Source organism: Anguilla rostrata, chromosome 17 (genome assembly GCF_018555375.3).
Source record: "Anguilla rostrata isolate EN2019 chromosome 17, ASM1855537v3, whole genome shotgun sequence".
Lineage (NCBI taxonomy): Eukaryota > Metazoa > Chordata > Actinopteri > Anguilliformes > Anguillidae > Anguilla > Anguilla rostrata.
The window spans coordinates 29,782,541-29,800,040 of NC_057949.1; the positions used below are offsets into that span (position 1 = coordinate 29,782,541).

The 17,500-nt window shown below is 51.2% G+C and overlaps 2 protein-coding genes across 5 annotated transcripts in view; one reads left to right on the forward strand and one right to left on the reverse strand.

Annotated features, from left to right (window-relative positions):
* Window positions 1–2,652, forward strand: part of LOC135244117 (monocarboxylate transporter 7-like) — an 11,184-nt gene extending 8,532 nt beyond the window's left edge. For 3 of the 4 annotated variants that reach the window (XM_064316325.1, XM_064316324.1, XM_064316326.1), the window contains one exon: window positions 433–2,652. In XM_064316325.1, coding sequence (XP_064172395.1) covers window positions 433–674 — 242 coding nt within the window. In that variant the 3' untranslated portion in view covers window positions 675–2,652. The remainder of the gene's footprint in view (window positions 1–432) is intronic. The other variant, XR_010326888.1, reaches the window with a different exon arrangement.
* Window positions 2,653–5,249: 2,597 nt separating this feature from the next.
* The window catches only part of LOC135244119 (guanine nucleotide-binding protein subunit alpha-13-like), a 17,268-nt gene continuing 5,017 nt past the window's right edge, over window positions 5,250–17,500 (reverse strand). The window contains exons 2-4 of the mRNA XM_064316329.1: window positions 16,655–16,881; window positions 12,121–12,171; window positions 5,250–8,616 (exon numbers count right to left, since the gene is read on the reverse strand). Of these exons, the coding sequence (XP_064172399.1) occupies window positions 8,044–8,616; window positions 12,121–12,171; window positions 16,655–16,881 (851 nt within the window). The 3' untranslated portion in view covers window positions 5,250–8,043. The remainder of the gene's footprint in view (window positions 8,617–12,120; window positions 12,172–16,654; window positions 16,882–17,500) is intronic.

The following is a 17,500-nucleotide window of genomic DNA, read 5'->3' on the forward strand; positions in this document are numbered from 1 at the left end:
CCATTCAGTGTACCCCTCAGCCATTCATCAAGGTGTGTGTGTGTGTCTGCGTGCGTGTATGCATGCATGTGTGTGTGTGTGTGCGTGCGTGTGTTTGTGTGCGCGCGTGTATGCGTGCGTGTGTGTGTGTGTTTGTGTGTGTGTGTGTGTGTGCATTCGTGTGTGCGTGCGTGTGTGTGTTTGTGTGTTTGTATGTGTGTGTGTGCACGTGTATGCATGCGTGTGTGTGTGTGTTTGTGCGTGTGTGTTTGTGCGTGTGCGTGTCTGCGTGCGTGTGCGTGTGTGTGTGTATGCGTGCGTGTGTTTGTGTGTGCATTCGTGTGTGTATTCGTGTGTGTGTGTGTGTGTGCCTGTATGCGTGTATGCGTGCGTGTGTGTGTGTGTGTGTGTGTGTGTGTGTGTGTGTGTGTGTGTGTGTGTGTGTGCGTGCAGGTATCCTGGTGGACGTCACACAGAACTACGGCTCAGCGTTTTACTCCTGTGCGGTGGGGATGGGCATCGGGGCTGTGTTCCTGGGACTGGTGCGTCCGGCGAAGCAGTGGCAGTGCTGCACCAGAAGGGGGCGCCGGCGGGAGGACAGGGAGGCCGCAGAGCAGGCCGCAGCCCTACAAACCAAACAGGAAATGCCCGTGGACTTCCTGGAGGTGGATGTCGCCATGGAGCCGAGCCACTGAAAACAACAGCCTGAGGGGGAAGTGTGAGCACTGGCGATGTGCACGGAGACAGCCTTCTGTAAAGACACTGCGTCTCAGGTCATGTATCACTGGTGTGAGAAAGATCGCAGGGGCAAGAAGAAAAAAAAAAAGTCTTATGTTACGAGAGGTTCTTTGGGGAGACGGTGTCTACACGGGCTGCAAGCTTTCTCTTTCCTCTTGCAGTTTTTCTGGTCAGGGTTCAGGTCTGGTGAAAACAGGGTTTTTTTTTTCTTCTCAGAGCCGCGAAAGCGTTCCTGGTCCTGTCGAAGCGGGATCAGTGACGGTCTGCGGCCGTTAGCCGAGCAGAAGCGCACTGCGGGGTCTCACTGACCAAATCGGCAACCTTTAGCTTTTACACGCCTCTGCTGCAAGCTGCTCCACTGCTCTGTTGTGGTTACAGAAAAGGTCAAACGCACACCTGAAACCCACAAAAAGCCACACGTTTGTCTCTTTGTGTTTTTATTCCTGATTGTAGTTTAAAAAAAATATATATATATTTTTTTTTTTTTAAGTTGTCAAAATGTTCAGACCAATATTAGACAATGGAGGCTAGACCATGCTGCCCACGTACAAGCAGAAGAGTCTGGACTCTAACAGAAGTCAGTTAATGGAATCTGTACTGTAACAGAACAGTGAGTTAGTTAATGGAGACTGCTCTCTGTAACAGAACAGTGAGTTAGTTAATGGCCTTTTTAGTCCACTAACTGCACTTTTTTAGCACAAATCCCATCCTGACTGGCTGGAAACTGCCGTTAACAGGATTCATGCCAAAAAGTGTAAAGTTTAAAAGTGATAAAACTACCTGTTCGATTTCCTTCACACCATGATGGGAAACGATGTGAGTGAAGATGTGGGGGTGGCAGAGACCGAGATGGACGTTCGTGTGGAAGCAGACCTACGGCTCTCACCGCCACACCACGCATCTGTGAGCCAGTCTGTTGGCCCTGGAAAAGTAGGCACGGACAGGTCACTCTAAACCAGACAATCCAGAAAGAATTCCCATCACCGCCTGCTCAAATCACATTTACCAACCCACATCCATCACATCCTCCCAAATCCATCACATCCTCCCACATCCATCACATCCTCCCACATCCATCACATCCTCCCACATCCATCACATCCTCCCACATCCATCACATCCTCCCAAATCCATCACACCCTCCCAAATCCATCACAACCTCCCAAATCCATCACATCCTCCCACATCCATCACATCCTCCCACATCCATCACAAGCTCCCACATCCATACATCCTCCCACATCCATCACATCCTCCCACATCCATCACACCTCCCAATCCATCACAACCTCCCAAATCCATCACATCTCCCACATCCATCACATCCTCCCACATCCATCACAAGCTCCCACATCCATCACATCCATCACATCCTCCCACATCCAAACCAAAAATTGAGCGGACGTAAACGATCAACCTCCAAAGATCCAGCAACCAAACGAAGATGACGAGGGACTGAAAACTCAAGTCACCAGAAACGCACAAATATCGTCTGATCGGCCTCGTTGATTGTATCTTCACTGAATGTTTCAGGGAAGACAGTTACACTACACTGCTAACAAACATAAGGCAACGCTGCTAGAGGCTATCAGGTGGCAGCCTTGAGCTTTGTGGAGGGAAAAAGCCATCTAGCATCACGCAGTCAGTCAGTCTGTCTGCTCTTAATGCTGCTCGACCTATGCACAGCGACTTGAACTTCCTCAGAATGGGTGTCATTCAGTATGCTCATGTACTATAATGGATTTTTGTGAATTGTTATTTTTTACTTATTTTTAAATTAATATGCATTGTGAATAACACAACTTTGCCTAAACATTTTTTAAAATGTAACTGCACAGAATATAAGGTTGTAACATTTTCAGACCTTGAAATTCCAACTGCTGATTTTTATTTTTTATTTTTACTAATTAAATAAATCCAGTTTACAACAGTAAATGTGCATATCTGTTTGTTAAACATACATGAGAATGGCTTTTAAAGCAAAATTATTTGGTGTACATTAAGTTACCACTAAACTTACACTTTGTAATTAACTTGATAAATTGGACTGGACTAGGGATGGTGATTTTCAGTCATTTCACAGATGGAGTGATGGCGTAGTGTGCTCGATTCCTGGCACGGGGAAGAACCGATTTTTAGATTCAAGCGGCTGAACGCGCAGCAGCCCTGTCTGTGGGCGTGGCCTGCCGCAGGACGCAGGAACAGTGCTGCTGGGGGAACCCAGGCTGCACCCTCTTGGAGCGGGCTACCCGTAGAGCCACCGTGGACGCAAAGTGAGCCTGTCCGATTCCCCGCTGCTGGCGCCCGCCCACAGACACGGCCCTCCCGCCTTCTGTGCGCAAACGGACCGCGCTCGCTGTTAGTGCACAGCTACGCCTGCTTCCAGATCAGTGAACTCCGCGCACGCGCCCAGCGCCTCCGGAGGAAATTATCAGCGCTCACATTTACCGCTCCACAGGCTCAGCGACAACATCTCCCCCAGGGATTACCAGCCACATCCCACAGGCAGGGCTATTAACAGAGCACAGAGCAACCGCGTCCCACAGGCAGGGCTATTAACAGAGCACAGAGCAACTGCATCCCACAGGCAGGGCTATTAACAGAGCACAGAGCAACCGCATCCCACAGGCAGGGCTATTAACAGAGCACAGAGCAACCGCATCCCACAGGCAGGGCTATTAACAGAGCACAGAGCAACCGCATCCCACAGGCAGGGCTATTAACAGAGCACAGAGCAACCGCATCCCACAGGCAGGGCTATTAACAGAGGACAGAGCAACCGCGTCCCACAGGCAGGGCTATTAACAGAGCACAGAGCAACCGCATCCCACAGGCAGGGCTATTAACAGAGCACAGAGCAACCGCATCCCACAGGCAGGGCTATTAACAGAGCACAGAGCAACCGCATCCACGGCAGGTTACAGAGCACAGAGCAACCGCATCCCACAGGCAGGGCTATTAACAGAGCACAGAGCAACCGCATCCCACTGGCAGGGCAATTAACAAAGCACAGAGCAACAGCACGTCACAGGCAGGACAATTAACCGAGCACAGAGCAACCACATCTCACAGGCAGGGAATCTAACAGAGCACAGAGCAACCACATCTGATCGGCAGGGCAATTAACTGAGCACAGAACAACCAGATTCCACTGGCAGGGGAATTAACTGAGCACAGAGCAACCACATCTCACAGGCAGGGCAATTAACTGAGCACAGAGTAACAGAACCTCATAGGCAGGACAATTAACTGAGCACAAAGCAACCACATCCCACAGGCAGGGAAATTAATTGAGCACAGAGCAACTGAATTCCACAGGCAGTGCAATTAACCGAGCAGAGAGCAACTGTATCTCATTGGCAGGACAATAAACAAAGAACAGAGCAAAACAATTGTGAGCATTTTAAAACCCAACAGTATTTCATATTGGATTATATGTACGGTAAAGGACACAGGAGATCCCTTAAAATGACGGAGTGGCCCAAACTACTCGTGATGTGCAGTGTTACGCCTGGGTTTGGTTTCAGAGTTTTCCCAAAACCAGAGCCAGATTAAAATTCAGAATGATTCATTTTTAGGTAAAAAATAAAAAAAATCCAAAGACTATATTTTGCAACTATTTCAACACCTGTAAAAGTCCTAACACATAAGATTCTAAATATATGAACCAATTAAAGGGTGGCTCAAAGACGTAGGTATACCAAGCAAAACTAAATATCCAATTTATCAACAGAAAAAAATGGAAGCATTCGTTTTCAGAACAATAGCACCACCTACTGTCCCGCTGAGGTATTTTGACATTGCAGAAGAATGCTGAAAAGCACAGCCATAGTTAAACCAGTATACCTGTATAGCCTCTTGTGGCAAAAATGTGCAATTGCACCCTTCTTCATCTCAGCCCTTCGGTCCTCAAATGCCAGAGAACTGTCTTGCGTCATCTGACAATACAACATATTTCAGTGTCAAGAGTGTAAAACTCATATCCCTTTCTATATCTACTTCAACACACATGACTTAAGAGCATATACACATTTGGACGCAGAGAATTAGAAATATGCCATTAAAATTTATCTGAAAACAGGATGATACAAATGTCACAACTGGCACCCAGGGGGCTGAGAAATCACATGCAAGTTTAGTTTGCTGGTAATTAACAAATAAAAACTCCAGTTAACCCTTTCAGGTGTGAGGTCACAAATACGTGATTAGAATGTTCTTAACTGAACATTCTAATGCTGATGTCACAATCACTACTGGTGACTGACAGCAACAGAGTTCTAGAACACTGACTTAGGATATTTTTTTTAAATTCCAAAATACATTCTGAAAAACACAAACTACAGCAATGCATGCCTCCCTGCACTGATCATCAGTGAGCTCTGAAGAGGTCCATCAGCAGCGTGCGAATCCAAGAACGACGCCAAACAACATTCCAGCGTTAGCAAAAGCTCTCTCCGCACTCACTTACCATATCCTAATGCAGAGACCAAGCTTGTAAACGGTAGAAATAACCAGGCCACCAGCACAAAAAGTCATTTGGAAAGATGTTATTTTTTTTTTTATTATTGAGAAAATGAGACATTGGAGCCGTCCAGGTGAAAGGGTAAACCTTCGGGTGGAGAGAAAGAATGCAAGAGCGAGGTCAGCTGGGAAAAAAGATCCTGGCTGCAGCTCGCAAACATTGCCCCCCCCTCCCCCCCCCCAAAAGCCCCCAAACTCCGCCGCTGTCCCCACACCTCCAACGGGACACATACAGAAGCCAGCACACTGACAGGGAGATGGGGACTTCAGGAGGTGATACATAGCCCTGTATCCCAAATCCATGCATTAGACAGCAGTAATTAAATCAGGTGGAAGAATAAAGATCAATTCAAAAAAATAAACTAAAATAAAAACCAGAAGAGAATAACCAACTCATTTTCTGTTCCATAAGACATGTACAACACCTAATTAAGGCAAAATTGTTTAAAATCTAAACATTAAAAAAACTAAAAGACCACAATTGGGTAAAACCAGGTGCTTGAGAATAGGCACTGTCAATTTTTTGGCCAATCATTTTGCTTACTTGCTGGGATTTTTTTTTAAAAAGCGAAAAACAAAAAAAACAACAGTATTTACATTTATCATCTCAAAATGGAGTCACTTTTCTAGAAGGATGGGCAGGTATTGTTGCATAGTTAACAAGGCAAATTGGGTCAGTGTTTTTTTTTCCTTTAACAGTCAGATTGATGACAGAGGTCAGAGAGGGGTCGGACTCCACAGGGACACTCTAGCGCCCTCTAGGTGCAGGAGGATGAGACCACGCCCTGAGAGTGGTTCTGCAGCCTGGTACAGGAGAGCGATCAAACTGAAACTCCTTTCAGGTGAAACCGTATATACATGTATTACAGCATCATTGCCCTAAACTTTGGCGCTCAAATGATCACACAGACAGTCTGCTGGACTGTCATGACAGAGGAGATTAATCAGGAAGATCAACTCCGACTGAAGACAACGTTACCGCCAGCGATTTAAAAAGAATAATTTTGTGGCAGAGCGCAACGTTACGCGTCGCAGTGTTACAGAACTAAAAACAATCTTAAATCAAAAACTATAAACAAGGGTCCAGCTGGCAGACAGCTCCCCCAAAGGCATGTGGTTCAGAGATTTGGGGGGGCCACTTTGTGGCTTCAGTCACATCTCCACTCTAAACGGAAAAAACGAAACCCCAGAAAACCCTAAACTGTGCACCGCCACATGCGTTAGGGGATGGGCACAGGCGTTAGGAGACTGGCACAGGTGTTAGGGGACGGGCACAGGCGTTAGGGGATGGGTACAGGCGTTAGGAGACTGGCACAGGCGTTAGTAGACTAACAAGGGCTGACTGTTCTCTGGTCTCGTACACAAATCACTTATAAAAAATTTAAAAAACGCCTACGTCTGTCACACAATTGGTCAGTTTAAGGCGGTGCTCCGCACAGGATGGGGGTTGCGCTGGTCAAATGTGTGGCGGGTGAAATTCAAAACAAACCGCCCCCCCCCCCCCCCCTTCTGTAGCCACGCCCACAGCAGCCGGAAACAGACCCTGGAAGCCCACGCGTTCCCAACGGGGTCCGCAGAGCCTCCAGGAAAAACTGAAAATTCCCGTCTGGCCAGAAACGGACACCTCTCCACCAGCACAAACCACAGGAAGCGTAAGACAGAGAAAGCGCTCAGTCAGCAGTCCACGCCCCAGCACAGACCGAAAGCCTGCTCACAGATGTCAGCCTCTTTCAGGGATTTAAGGAAAGAAAGTCACTCTTTTCCCCGCCTCAAACACAAGAAGTGGTCTAAACTCAGCCCTGAGATTAAAGCGTACGTACTGCGTCTGCTGGTGCTCACGGCCAAAAACCCACATCACAAGTTTCATTTATCAATTGAGTGTGTGTGTGCATGTGTGTGTGTGTGTGTGCATCAATGTTAATTGTGTGTCAATGTGTGTGTGCATGTGTGCGTGTATGTGTCAATGTGCGTGTATGTGTGTCTGTGTGTGCGCGCACACATCTGTTTACGTGCGAGAGCATTTTGTCATTTCCTGTCACATGCACATTAGCAGTTGGAAACAGAACAGTAATGATCCAATGAAACAGAACTTTAGCAAACTCTAGAAATGAAATCAACATGAAAAGCAATTAAAATTTTTTTTTTAAAAACGAAAAAAACCCGCAGCTTATTGGAAGACTACAGCTGAAGGAAATACACATCCACTCCGGTAGACGGTGTCTCCGCTCACTGCAGCCAGATATTGGCATAGATTCCTGGTTCCTGTTTAAGAGGTATAAAGGTATTGCTGCAGCCAATTCCCAGAATGTTAAAAGCTCAGAAACACAGGGATTAGAACAGTGCTCTGATTGGTCCCTACACTCTGACCACGCCCCTAAAGCGACCCACTTGTTTCAACCTTTACCACGGGTTAGTTACTCCACACACTGGCGCCATCTACAGGTCAGCATTCCAGTGCAGGAGGGAGAAAGCAATTTTAAAAAATGTTTTTTGTTGAAAAACAAACGGCACCCCTATCTGTGACAGATCAAGGGTCTGAGTGACCTTATCCAACGACAAAACCCCCAAACCCAGTCCTATGACCCATCCACACCTCCCCGCTCAATTCACAAACATTTAAAAGGTCGTTTTTTTTTTTTTTTTTTTTTTTTTTACATGGAGTTAAAAAACGAATCGTAAAAGGGGAGGATTGAGATGAGGTCCTTCGAAAGTAGAATGGGGGGGTGGGGGAGCAACGACCCTTAACAACGACACTTTCTTTTCTTCTTTTTCTCTTGCAACTATCACAGCAACGTCACGGCAACGTCACTGCAACATGAGCTGTTTGAGGTTGTCGTGCAGGATGGTGTCCTTGACGTCGCGGAACACCAGCCGAATGTTCTCCGTGTTGATGGCGGTGGTGAAGTGGTGGTAGAGCGGCTTCTGCTGCTGGTCGCGTCGCTTCCCCCGGAAACACTCCACCAGGAACTTCTGCACGTCCGCCAGGCAGTGCGGCTGGCCCTGGTACTCGGGGAAGTAGTCCCTAATGTCCACCGTCTGGACCTTCTCCTCCAGCAAGTCCGTCTTGTTGAGGAAGAGGATGATGGACACGTTGCTGAAGACGCGGTTGTTGACGATGGTCTCGAAGATGTCGAGCGACTCCTTGAGCCGGTTGGTCAGCCGGTCCTCCATCAGCACCTGGTCGTACTCGCTGGACGACACGAGGAACAGGATGGAGGTGACGCTGTCGAAGCACTCGAACCAGCGGCGGCGTTCCGACCGCTGCCCGCCCACGTCCACCATCTTGAAGGGAACGTTCTTGATCTGGAAATCGTACTCATGGATGCCTTTAGTGGGCTTCCTGGCCAACAGGATATCCTGCTGCGATGGAAGGTAATCCTGCAGAGAGAGGGAGAGAGGGAGAGAGAGAAAGAGAGAGAGGGAGGGGGAGAGAAGGAGTGAGAGACAGGGAGGGGGAGAGATGGAGAGAAAGAGAGAGAGGGGGAGACAGGGAGGGAGGAGGAAGACAGAGAGAGAAAGGGAGAGGGACAGAGAGAGAGAGGGGGAATGAGAGAGAGAGAGAGGAGAGAGAGTCATTAAGGTGGGAACAATCCCTCAGCAGCCACACAGACCACCATTAGCTCAGGAATGTAACCGCGGTTCTTCAGGTCAAGTTCCCGGCCTTATGACTGGTGTTGTGAGAGCGGTCGCCCCTTACGGAAGCGGAAGAGAACGGCTGGCTACGAACGCAGACGTGCTTCTCCAAGCAGCCAACCTCAGATCATCTGTGAGGAGCATCGTATCACAGCCTATCAAAACAAGCCAAAAAGGACAGACCACTCCCACAGACCCAACGAGTGACTGGGACAGAGCAGGGGAACAGGCGGCGAAATCAGTCACACAAAACTCCAACCCCAACCCCAACCTCAACCTCAACCTCAGCCTCAACCTCAACCTGAACCCCAACCCCGATCCCAACCTCAACCCCAACCCATACCCCAACCTCAACAACCCCAACCTCAATCTCAATCTCAACCCTAACCCAAACCCCAACTTCAACCTCAACCCCAACAACCCCAACTTCAACCCAAACCCAAACCTCAGCATCAACAACCCAAACCCCAACCTCAATCTTAACCTCAACCCCGATCCCAACCCCAACCTCAACGCTGACCCCAACCCCGACAACAACCCTGACTCCAAACTCAACGCTGACCCCAACCTCAACCCCGTCCCCAAACCGTCTGAGCCACCTTACTATGCGAAGCTTCAGCTAATGGGAGCAACACGCCGAGCTGCTGGCGTCGATGGAGCTCTCCAGCTTTTCATAGAAAACCTCTTGCCAGGAGAGGGCGCTGTAGTGTGGAAATGAGAATTAGAATGAAAATGCACCTCAGTTACGAGCATGCACCCATGAGGCCTGCAGGGGGGTGGGACTAGAATCCAAGCCTAAATCGGCAGTGCCGATTGGCCAAACCTAAATCACCAGTGTTCATTGGCTCCGATCAGATTCATGGTGAGTCCAACAGTCCACTATGAAGAGTGTTAAGTTTTTTCCTTGAGCCTCATACTCTGTGGCCTTGTGAACAAATGAAATGAAACCTTTTAGCATATTTTGCCGGGTGGGGTCTGCGCTTACAAGAAGAATATCTTCCCTTGCCCTCTGATTGGCTGGTGGACTGCGCACCGTTAACTTCCCAAAGCTGCAGCCCGTTGCTCTCACTCCGCTTTCCCGACTGCCCAACCAGTTTCTCCAGGTCCAGCCTGTTTGTATCAGGAGACTCAGCTCCGTACTGTTTCCACACCCGGCAGAGCGGCGGTGTGACATCACAGGCTTGTCTGAGGAGGAAGCGGTACGCTGGCAGAGACTTACATTTCCTAAAAATCTGCTTCGCCTTTATCTGCTAGTTTACGCTGTTTTTAACCACAAAGCTCCTGCCTGCCTGCAAGCGACTAGGAACACACACTCAGACAGACAGACAGACAGACAAACAGACACACACAAACAGGCACAGTCATCGCCATGGAAACCCCCCGCCCCTCACCCTGGCAGACGGTATGAACGCAAAATTTTCACAGCTCTTAACGCCTCTGCCTGCCCTCTCAGATTTAAGAGACGTTCCAGAAAAAAAATGCAAGAAAAACAAAACAAGCAAAAACAAAAAAGGCTGATGAAACACGAGACGGCTGTGGGCAGGACAGTGGCGCAGACGAACCCTGTTTGCGCAGCCGCTGCGCAGCTAAGCAGGCCAGCGTGCAGGACGACGCAGCCCGACGGAAGCATGCCACAGAAACTGCAAACATCTGCCCCAAATCCAAACACAGGGCGGGGGAGGAGGAGGGGCGAGGCAGGCGCCCATCACGCGGGCGCGAGCCGCTAGCATGACCAGGAGGATGCTAACCCCGCGCTCAGTTTCCAGCTATGACTCAACAAACAGGAAACGTGAATAACACCATACGCCCGGGGGATATTAATAATTCGGTGATCATTAACTTCCACATGTACGTACAAGAGGGAGAGAGAGAAAGAGAGGGGGAGACAGATACAGAGAGTGAGAGATACAGAGAGAGAGAGAGAGAGATTGAGAGAGATTGAGAGAGAGAGAGATTGAGAGAGATTGAGAGAGAGAGAGAGAGAGAGAAAGAGATACAGGGAGAGAGGGGCCCTGTAGATTTTCATTTCAACCCCAATTCGGCACAACTGATTCATTAGCAACTCAGTGAGATCTCTGGCTGTTGAATGAGGTGTGGCTTTGTTAGGGCTGGAGTGAAAACATTCAGGACGGTAGACCTCTAGGAACAGGGTAGGCCAACCCTGCTTTAGACTGACCTACTGCAGAGACAGGAAAACCAAGCCCGTTATTAGAAGGAGGAGCCACTGTCAATCACTGCCACTGTGTAAACCAATAAACGAAATGCTACCCACAGCAAAAATGGCGCGAGTGCTTTGTATCGATGAGCAGCTATAGCAACACACATGAAAGCCCCTCCCACTCTGAAACTGTCAACTTGTTATAGGAAAGTTTTCCTAATTATTTCATTTTTATACTTATTAAGTGAGTTTCTGATAAAGCTGGCAGAACTCGCTGAGAGGTCCTGTTGGCGCTAGGGCAGATTGCTGTGTCACTGTCGCTGATGTCATCATTTGCTGATGTCATCGACGCTGATGTCACACCCCTCGGCTACTCTCTGGGGAAGGGGGGGGGGGTGGCTCCGCCTCCCTGAGCTGAAGAGGAAGTGCCAGCTTCCCTGGTAATCTCAGCAAGGTCAGGAGACCCAGCAGCTTCTGCTTAACACCCTGACTATGTTCATATATCCTTCTACATCATATTACAGCCATCCTATACACAGGAGCAACGTTATGGAATATTATACTCCCTCACACACACACGCACACACACACACGTACACGGACATACGCGCACACACACACACACACACACACACACGTACACGGACATATGCGCACACACACACACACACACACACACACACGGACATACGCGCTCACACACACACGCACACGTACACGGACATACGCGCTCACACACACACACACACACACACGTACACGGACATACGCGCACACACACACACGCACACATACACGGACATACGCGCGCACACACACACACACACACACACACGTACACGGACATACGCGTGCACACACACACACACACACATGTACACGGACATACGTGCTCACACACACACACACACACGTAGACACACATGTGCACGCAAGGCACTAGTATGTGGGATACTACTTTAGAAATAGCGTGTCATTTCTTCATGCACAGTTGATTGTACAGTACTACAGTAAAGGATATGGGTGAGCATAAATAAATAAATGCTAGTGTCATTAAAGGAAAAATTTAATAAAATTTAAAACACACTTACGGGCTCCCCAAGCTTGTCCAAATGGTCCAGGAAGTATTTCACCGACTCCCCCTGTGAAGAAGAGGAGAGAGTGAGGGGCAGGAACACACAGGAGTCATTTTGTTTCTTGCGCTTTACTACGGAGGTCCTCCATCCGTCCCAGACGGGCTCCCTCCTCACACACAGCCCGGGCGGCGAGGCAGGGCTGCCTTAACCTCCACACCCTGGGACAAGGCTTCTGTCAGGATTTCCCAAATGGTAAGCAGATAATTTCATTCCAATTTCATCCAGGCTCTTTCAGAAACAGCCATGGGCACTGAAAACGAAAATATGTGAAGCGAATGTGTGTGTGTGTGAAACTGTGTGTGCGTGTGCGTGTGTGAAACTGTGTGTGCGTGTGTGTGTGTGTGTGTGAAACTGTGTGTGCGCAGGCACGCGTGTGGAGTGGGTCAAAGTAAAGGTCACAGGTCATAGTAAAGGTATGTCTATAGGCAGCATCAGAGAAAGAAACAGTTAAACGCGGTAGAGCCAGGCTGACGGGCTCACAGTCCCGGCCCTCTATGAGCCGAACGAGGGGGGGGGGGGGATAGGTCAGCTGATCTCCTGCAGAGTTCAGCGACTCGCCCCAACTGCGTTTATCTCACGCTTCACTTCACAGGAAGCGCACGAAACGCAGCGACCACATCCTGGAGAGAGGGGGAGAGAGAGAGAGAGAGAGAGAGAGAGGCATACCGCTCGCCACGCTGCTCTGATTTACTCCACTGACAGGAACTGTATTTGCATCTAATAAAGTGTGAAGTTCCAGTTGTGTAATGTGAAAAGCACACGCGTGGTTTATTTTTGGAAAGCTTTCGTAATATTTCGTAATAAACCTGAGATACCCACAACCCTCGCATTCCCACGTCGCCCCCTAAGCCTTAAATCAGCCAATCAGCACGGCTGTCCTCACTGGCATCTGCTGTATGCAGACCGACCTGATTGGTCAGTATGCTGTAATGACTTAATGTTTGTGGAGTAAACACACGTCAGCCGACTCCCGTACAGACCCGTTTAGTGTGTGTAGTGTGTGACAGCAGGGCCTCCTCTACCTGTCCGACAGGTGAGTCTGACTGCAGACCTAAGGGTGCCGGGGGGGGGGGCTTTATCCTGCACATCCTGTCTTTCTACTCCGTATTTCTCCCATTCAGTGACAATTCAATTTTTTTCTGAAATTCAAATGTCTTACAAATATGACGCACTATCAAAATGTGCTTACACAAACACCGCACACAACAACACACTCAGGCATACCACACACACACACACACACACGCACGCGCGCACGCACGCACACACACACACGCGCAGTCTGTCAGGGGGTAGGTGTGCTCTGAGCTCATCTGCTTCTCCAATCCAAATGGACACAAGAGTGGGCGTGACCTCACAGGCCGCCGCCTCCCGAGCGGAACAGGAAACGCCTCAGCGCACCGGTCGTGTGCCATCACCTGCGGTGTACCAGCAAAAAAACCCCCCAAAAAACCCCAAAAAACCCACTTCTGTCAGGGCTGGGGGATGCTGGGGCGGGGCGTGTGACCCTGGGGCCGGGGGGGGCACTGGGGTGTAATCGATGTCACCTCGCACTCTTCTGGCATGAGCCACCCCAGGAGGGAGTGGGCATAAAAGCACATCAGCAGAACAAATCCATACCACACGCAAATCTACACCAGCACTCAAATCTACATCAGCACTCAAATCTACATCAGCACGCAAACTTACATCAGCACAGATTCTCCGAGGCGCCATTCTGCACTGAAACAAACAGGCCTTCCCCCACAGCCAGTACAGGACAGGCACCCGGCCTACAGCCCCCGCCTGGGGGCTTCGCACGGGCACTCGCCACTAGGTACTGCAAAACACATTCAGAGCAGCTCTCAGGGCGACACTGGAGGCTGCAGGACCACACCATTACATTACAGCTCTTATCCAGAGCGACGTACAACAAAGTGTATAACCATAACCAGGAACAGGTGTGTCGAAAACCCTAGAGGGCAGTAGCCTACCGTTCCAAGTGCGGGGAACAACCGCATAGTTCAACTGGGACCCTGTAGGTTAAACTGATTACCACTAACACAAACAACAACAGCAACAACGCAGTCTATGCAAAAATACAAGCAGTAGTTAAGACGAGCGCATCAACTAAGTCACCTACGAAACAGCTGCCTAGTTACAACCCTAAGCTTACAGTCATTTTAGAGATCACAGGGAGGCAGGGAGGGATGGGGAGAGGTGCAGCCTGAAGAGGTGAGTCTTCAGTGTGGGAATACTGCCAGGGCCCATTTCTGACAGCACTGATCCTGGAGCCTTCATTGGCTGGGACAGGCCCAGTGCAATCAGGCATGCCAGTACGAAGCCACGCCCCCCACAGGCCACAGTGGTTTCAGGGGAAACCGGAAGGGGGGTGGGGGGGGGGGGGCGAAACTTGCTCCAGCCCATAATATTCCAGCTGGAGGCGGAGGGGTGGAACGTGCGGAATGCGGCCGCCTGACTGGCCAGCGGCAGGGCGGCCCGGCGGATTAGGATTAGCCTGTGGGAGAGGTCAGAGGTCACCCGCGGAGTAAAGAGCGGGGTGTGTTTGGCGGTTTCCGCCAGCCCTTGATCCGTGTGACCTGGGGGCGTCGCCAAAGCAGGAAGCTGGGCGCGTTTGAGGCTGGCACGCGGCGGCGTGGACTACGCCACAACGAGGGGGTTCTGTTTGCCCATTTTACCCCCACTCCCCGCCCGGGCAGAACCCTAAACCTCATCAGCCCAGTCTCACTACACCAGTCTGTCCAGACTGGACCGGCACGCAAGGTCAACATCGCCTGGGCCAACAAGATGGTCCGGTCCTCTCTCACCCTGACTGAGTGTGCGGTCCGGTCCCCTCTCACCCTGACTGAGTGTGCGGTCCGGTCCCCTCTCACCCTGACGGAGTGTGCGGTCCGGTCCCCTCTCACCCTGACGGAGTGTGCGGTCCGGTCCCCTCTCACCCTGACGGAGTGTGCGGTCCGGTCCCCTCTCACCCTGACGAGTGTGCGGTCCGGTCCCCTCTCACCCTGACTGAGTGTGCGGTCCGGTCCCCTCTCACCCTGACTGAGTGTGCGGTCCGGTCCCTCTCACCCTGACTGAGTGTGCGGTCCGGTCCCCTCTCACCCTGACTGAGTGTGCGGTCCGGTCCCCTCTCACCCTGACGGAGTGTGCGGTCCGGTCCTCTCTCACCCTGACTGAGTGTGCGGTCCGGTCCCCTCTCACCTGACTGAGTGTGCGGTCCCGGTCCCTCTCACCCTGACTGAGTGTGCGGTCCGGTCCCCTCTCACCTGACTGAGTGTGCGGTCCGGTCCCCTCTCACCCTGACGGAGTGTGCGGTCCGGTCCTCTCTCACCCTGACTGAGTGTGCGGTCCGGTCCCCTCTCACCCTGACTGAGTGTGCGGTCCGGTCCCCTCTCACCCTGACTGAGTGTGCGGTCCGGTCCCCTCTCACCCTGACTGAGTGTGCGGTCCGGTCCCCTCTCACCCTGACGGAGTGTGCGGTCCGGTCCCCTCTCACCCTGACGGAGTGTGCGGTCCGGTCCCCTCTCACCCTGACGGGTAGTTAAGCACCCGGACTTTACCCTCCCCAGGGTTAGGGACTGAGCTCCGGGGGGGGCCCAGGACAGCGCCCCGGGAGCCAGCAGCTTACCCCCGCTACGCTAACGGAATGCGCTGATCCGCGATAAGCAGCCCGCGCGCGGGATTAGCGTGGCCACCGTTTGCTCTCAAACATGGATGCTTCATTTCCAATGGCTCTGTGCCTCTCACACTACACTCAGTGCTGTCCCCCTGCCCCAACCTCCAAAACGGAACGGCCTCCCTCTGAAGACAGAGCGTTTAAACACTGGGAGCGCTCACAGAACCGGCTGGCCACAGCCACACGGCCACAGGAACTGCACAACAAGTGCGATCTTAAATATGTCACAGACACACAATGAGCCAAAACTGGGATGTGCTCATAAAATGACTCAGTCAATCTCCTGGGACAAATACGTAATGTGGGGATGTCATCACAATGGAAGAATAGGCACAGAAAGGCCACACCCTTTAACCCTTTGAAGAGTGGGTTTTTTTAGAATGTTTTTTTTTTTCCCCAAAAATTCTGAGCCAGTGTTCTAGAACTCTTCCAGTTGCTTTCAGTCCCCAGCAGTGATTGTGACATCAGCATTAGAATGTTCAGTTCAGAGCATTCCAATCCCGGGGCGGTGGGTGGGTGGGGGGAGATAGAGGGGGGGCCATCGCAGCCTGTGGTCCTGACATGCAGACTTCGCTGTGATGAGCACCAGGAAGCGGACCGCTGTTCCACGGCAGCCGCGACCAGAAGGCTGAGGGTTCGAATCCCAGCGGAGACGCAGCGTTGCTTTGGGTGAACTGAACAGCAAGAGGACTTACCGCCATGTGAATGCAGAAGAAGAGGGAGTATGACTGAGGCGCTGTCAGATACAAATCCTGTCAGATACCCACCCTCCCCCCCCCACCCAAACACCCCCCCCCCCGGCGCGGCGCTCACCAGCTGGAACTCGCGGCGGCGGTCGTAGGCCTGCTGGATGCCGCTGTCGGCCCACAGGGCGCGGAGGGAGGGCAGGCACTGCTGGAAGAGCTTGCTCTCCACCATGCCGCAGGGCAGCAGGGCCGAGCGCGTGTCCAGCCCCAGCATGGCGTCCCCGTGCGCCTGGTTACTCCCGTCCCCCCACGGGATGTGCAGCTTGCCTCGGGCGTCCACCAGAACGCGAACACCTGGGGGAGGTCACAGGGTTAAACATCACAAGCTCAGAGCCACGCTGATCAGCTGTCCAGTTCCAGGGTGTTCCCCAATCTTTTTTTGGGGACCGGTACAGAGAGTAGGTTATCACTGCATTGATCTCACAATAAGCATTACACACAGACACTCCGCCCTCCCCCCCCCCCCTCCCACACACACACCCCAGAACATACACACAACCCCCACACACACACTTGCACCACACATACACACACACACGCACTCGCACACTCTCATTGGAAAATAATTACATTTTAATGCATCAGATGGATTTGTAAAAACCCCAGAAGCCAACGAGGCCGGGCTCCCTGAGAGCGGAGATGACCGCGAGCGGGCCGCGCGATCGATAGCCGCGGCCCATCCGTAGAGCATTAGCCGGGCTAACGGCCGCGTCGCTGTGAAACATTCACACGCTGAGCCCGGGGAGAAACCGCCAGCGCTCTGGGGGGGGGGGAGGGAGAGAGCCGTATATCTGCACTTCCTCTTTCAGTGTAATTACGCCAGCCTAAGCAGGCCCCACGCCAACGCCATCATTTCACCAAATCATTTTTAATTTAATAATTTTTATTCGCTTTGGTTCTCCGGATGTGTGAC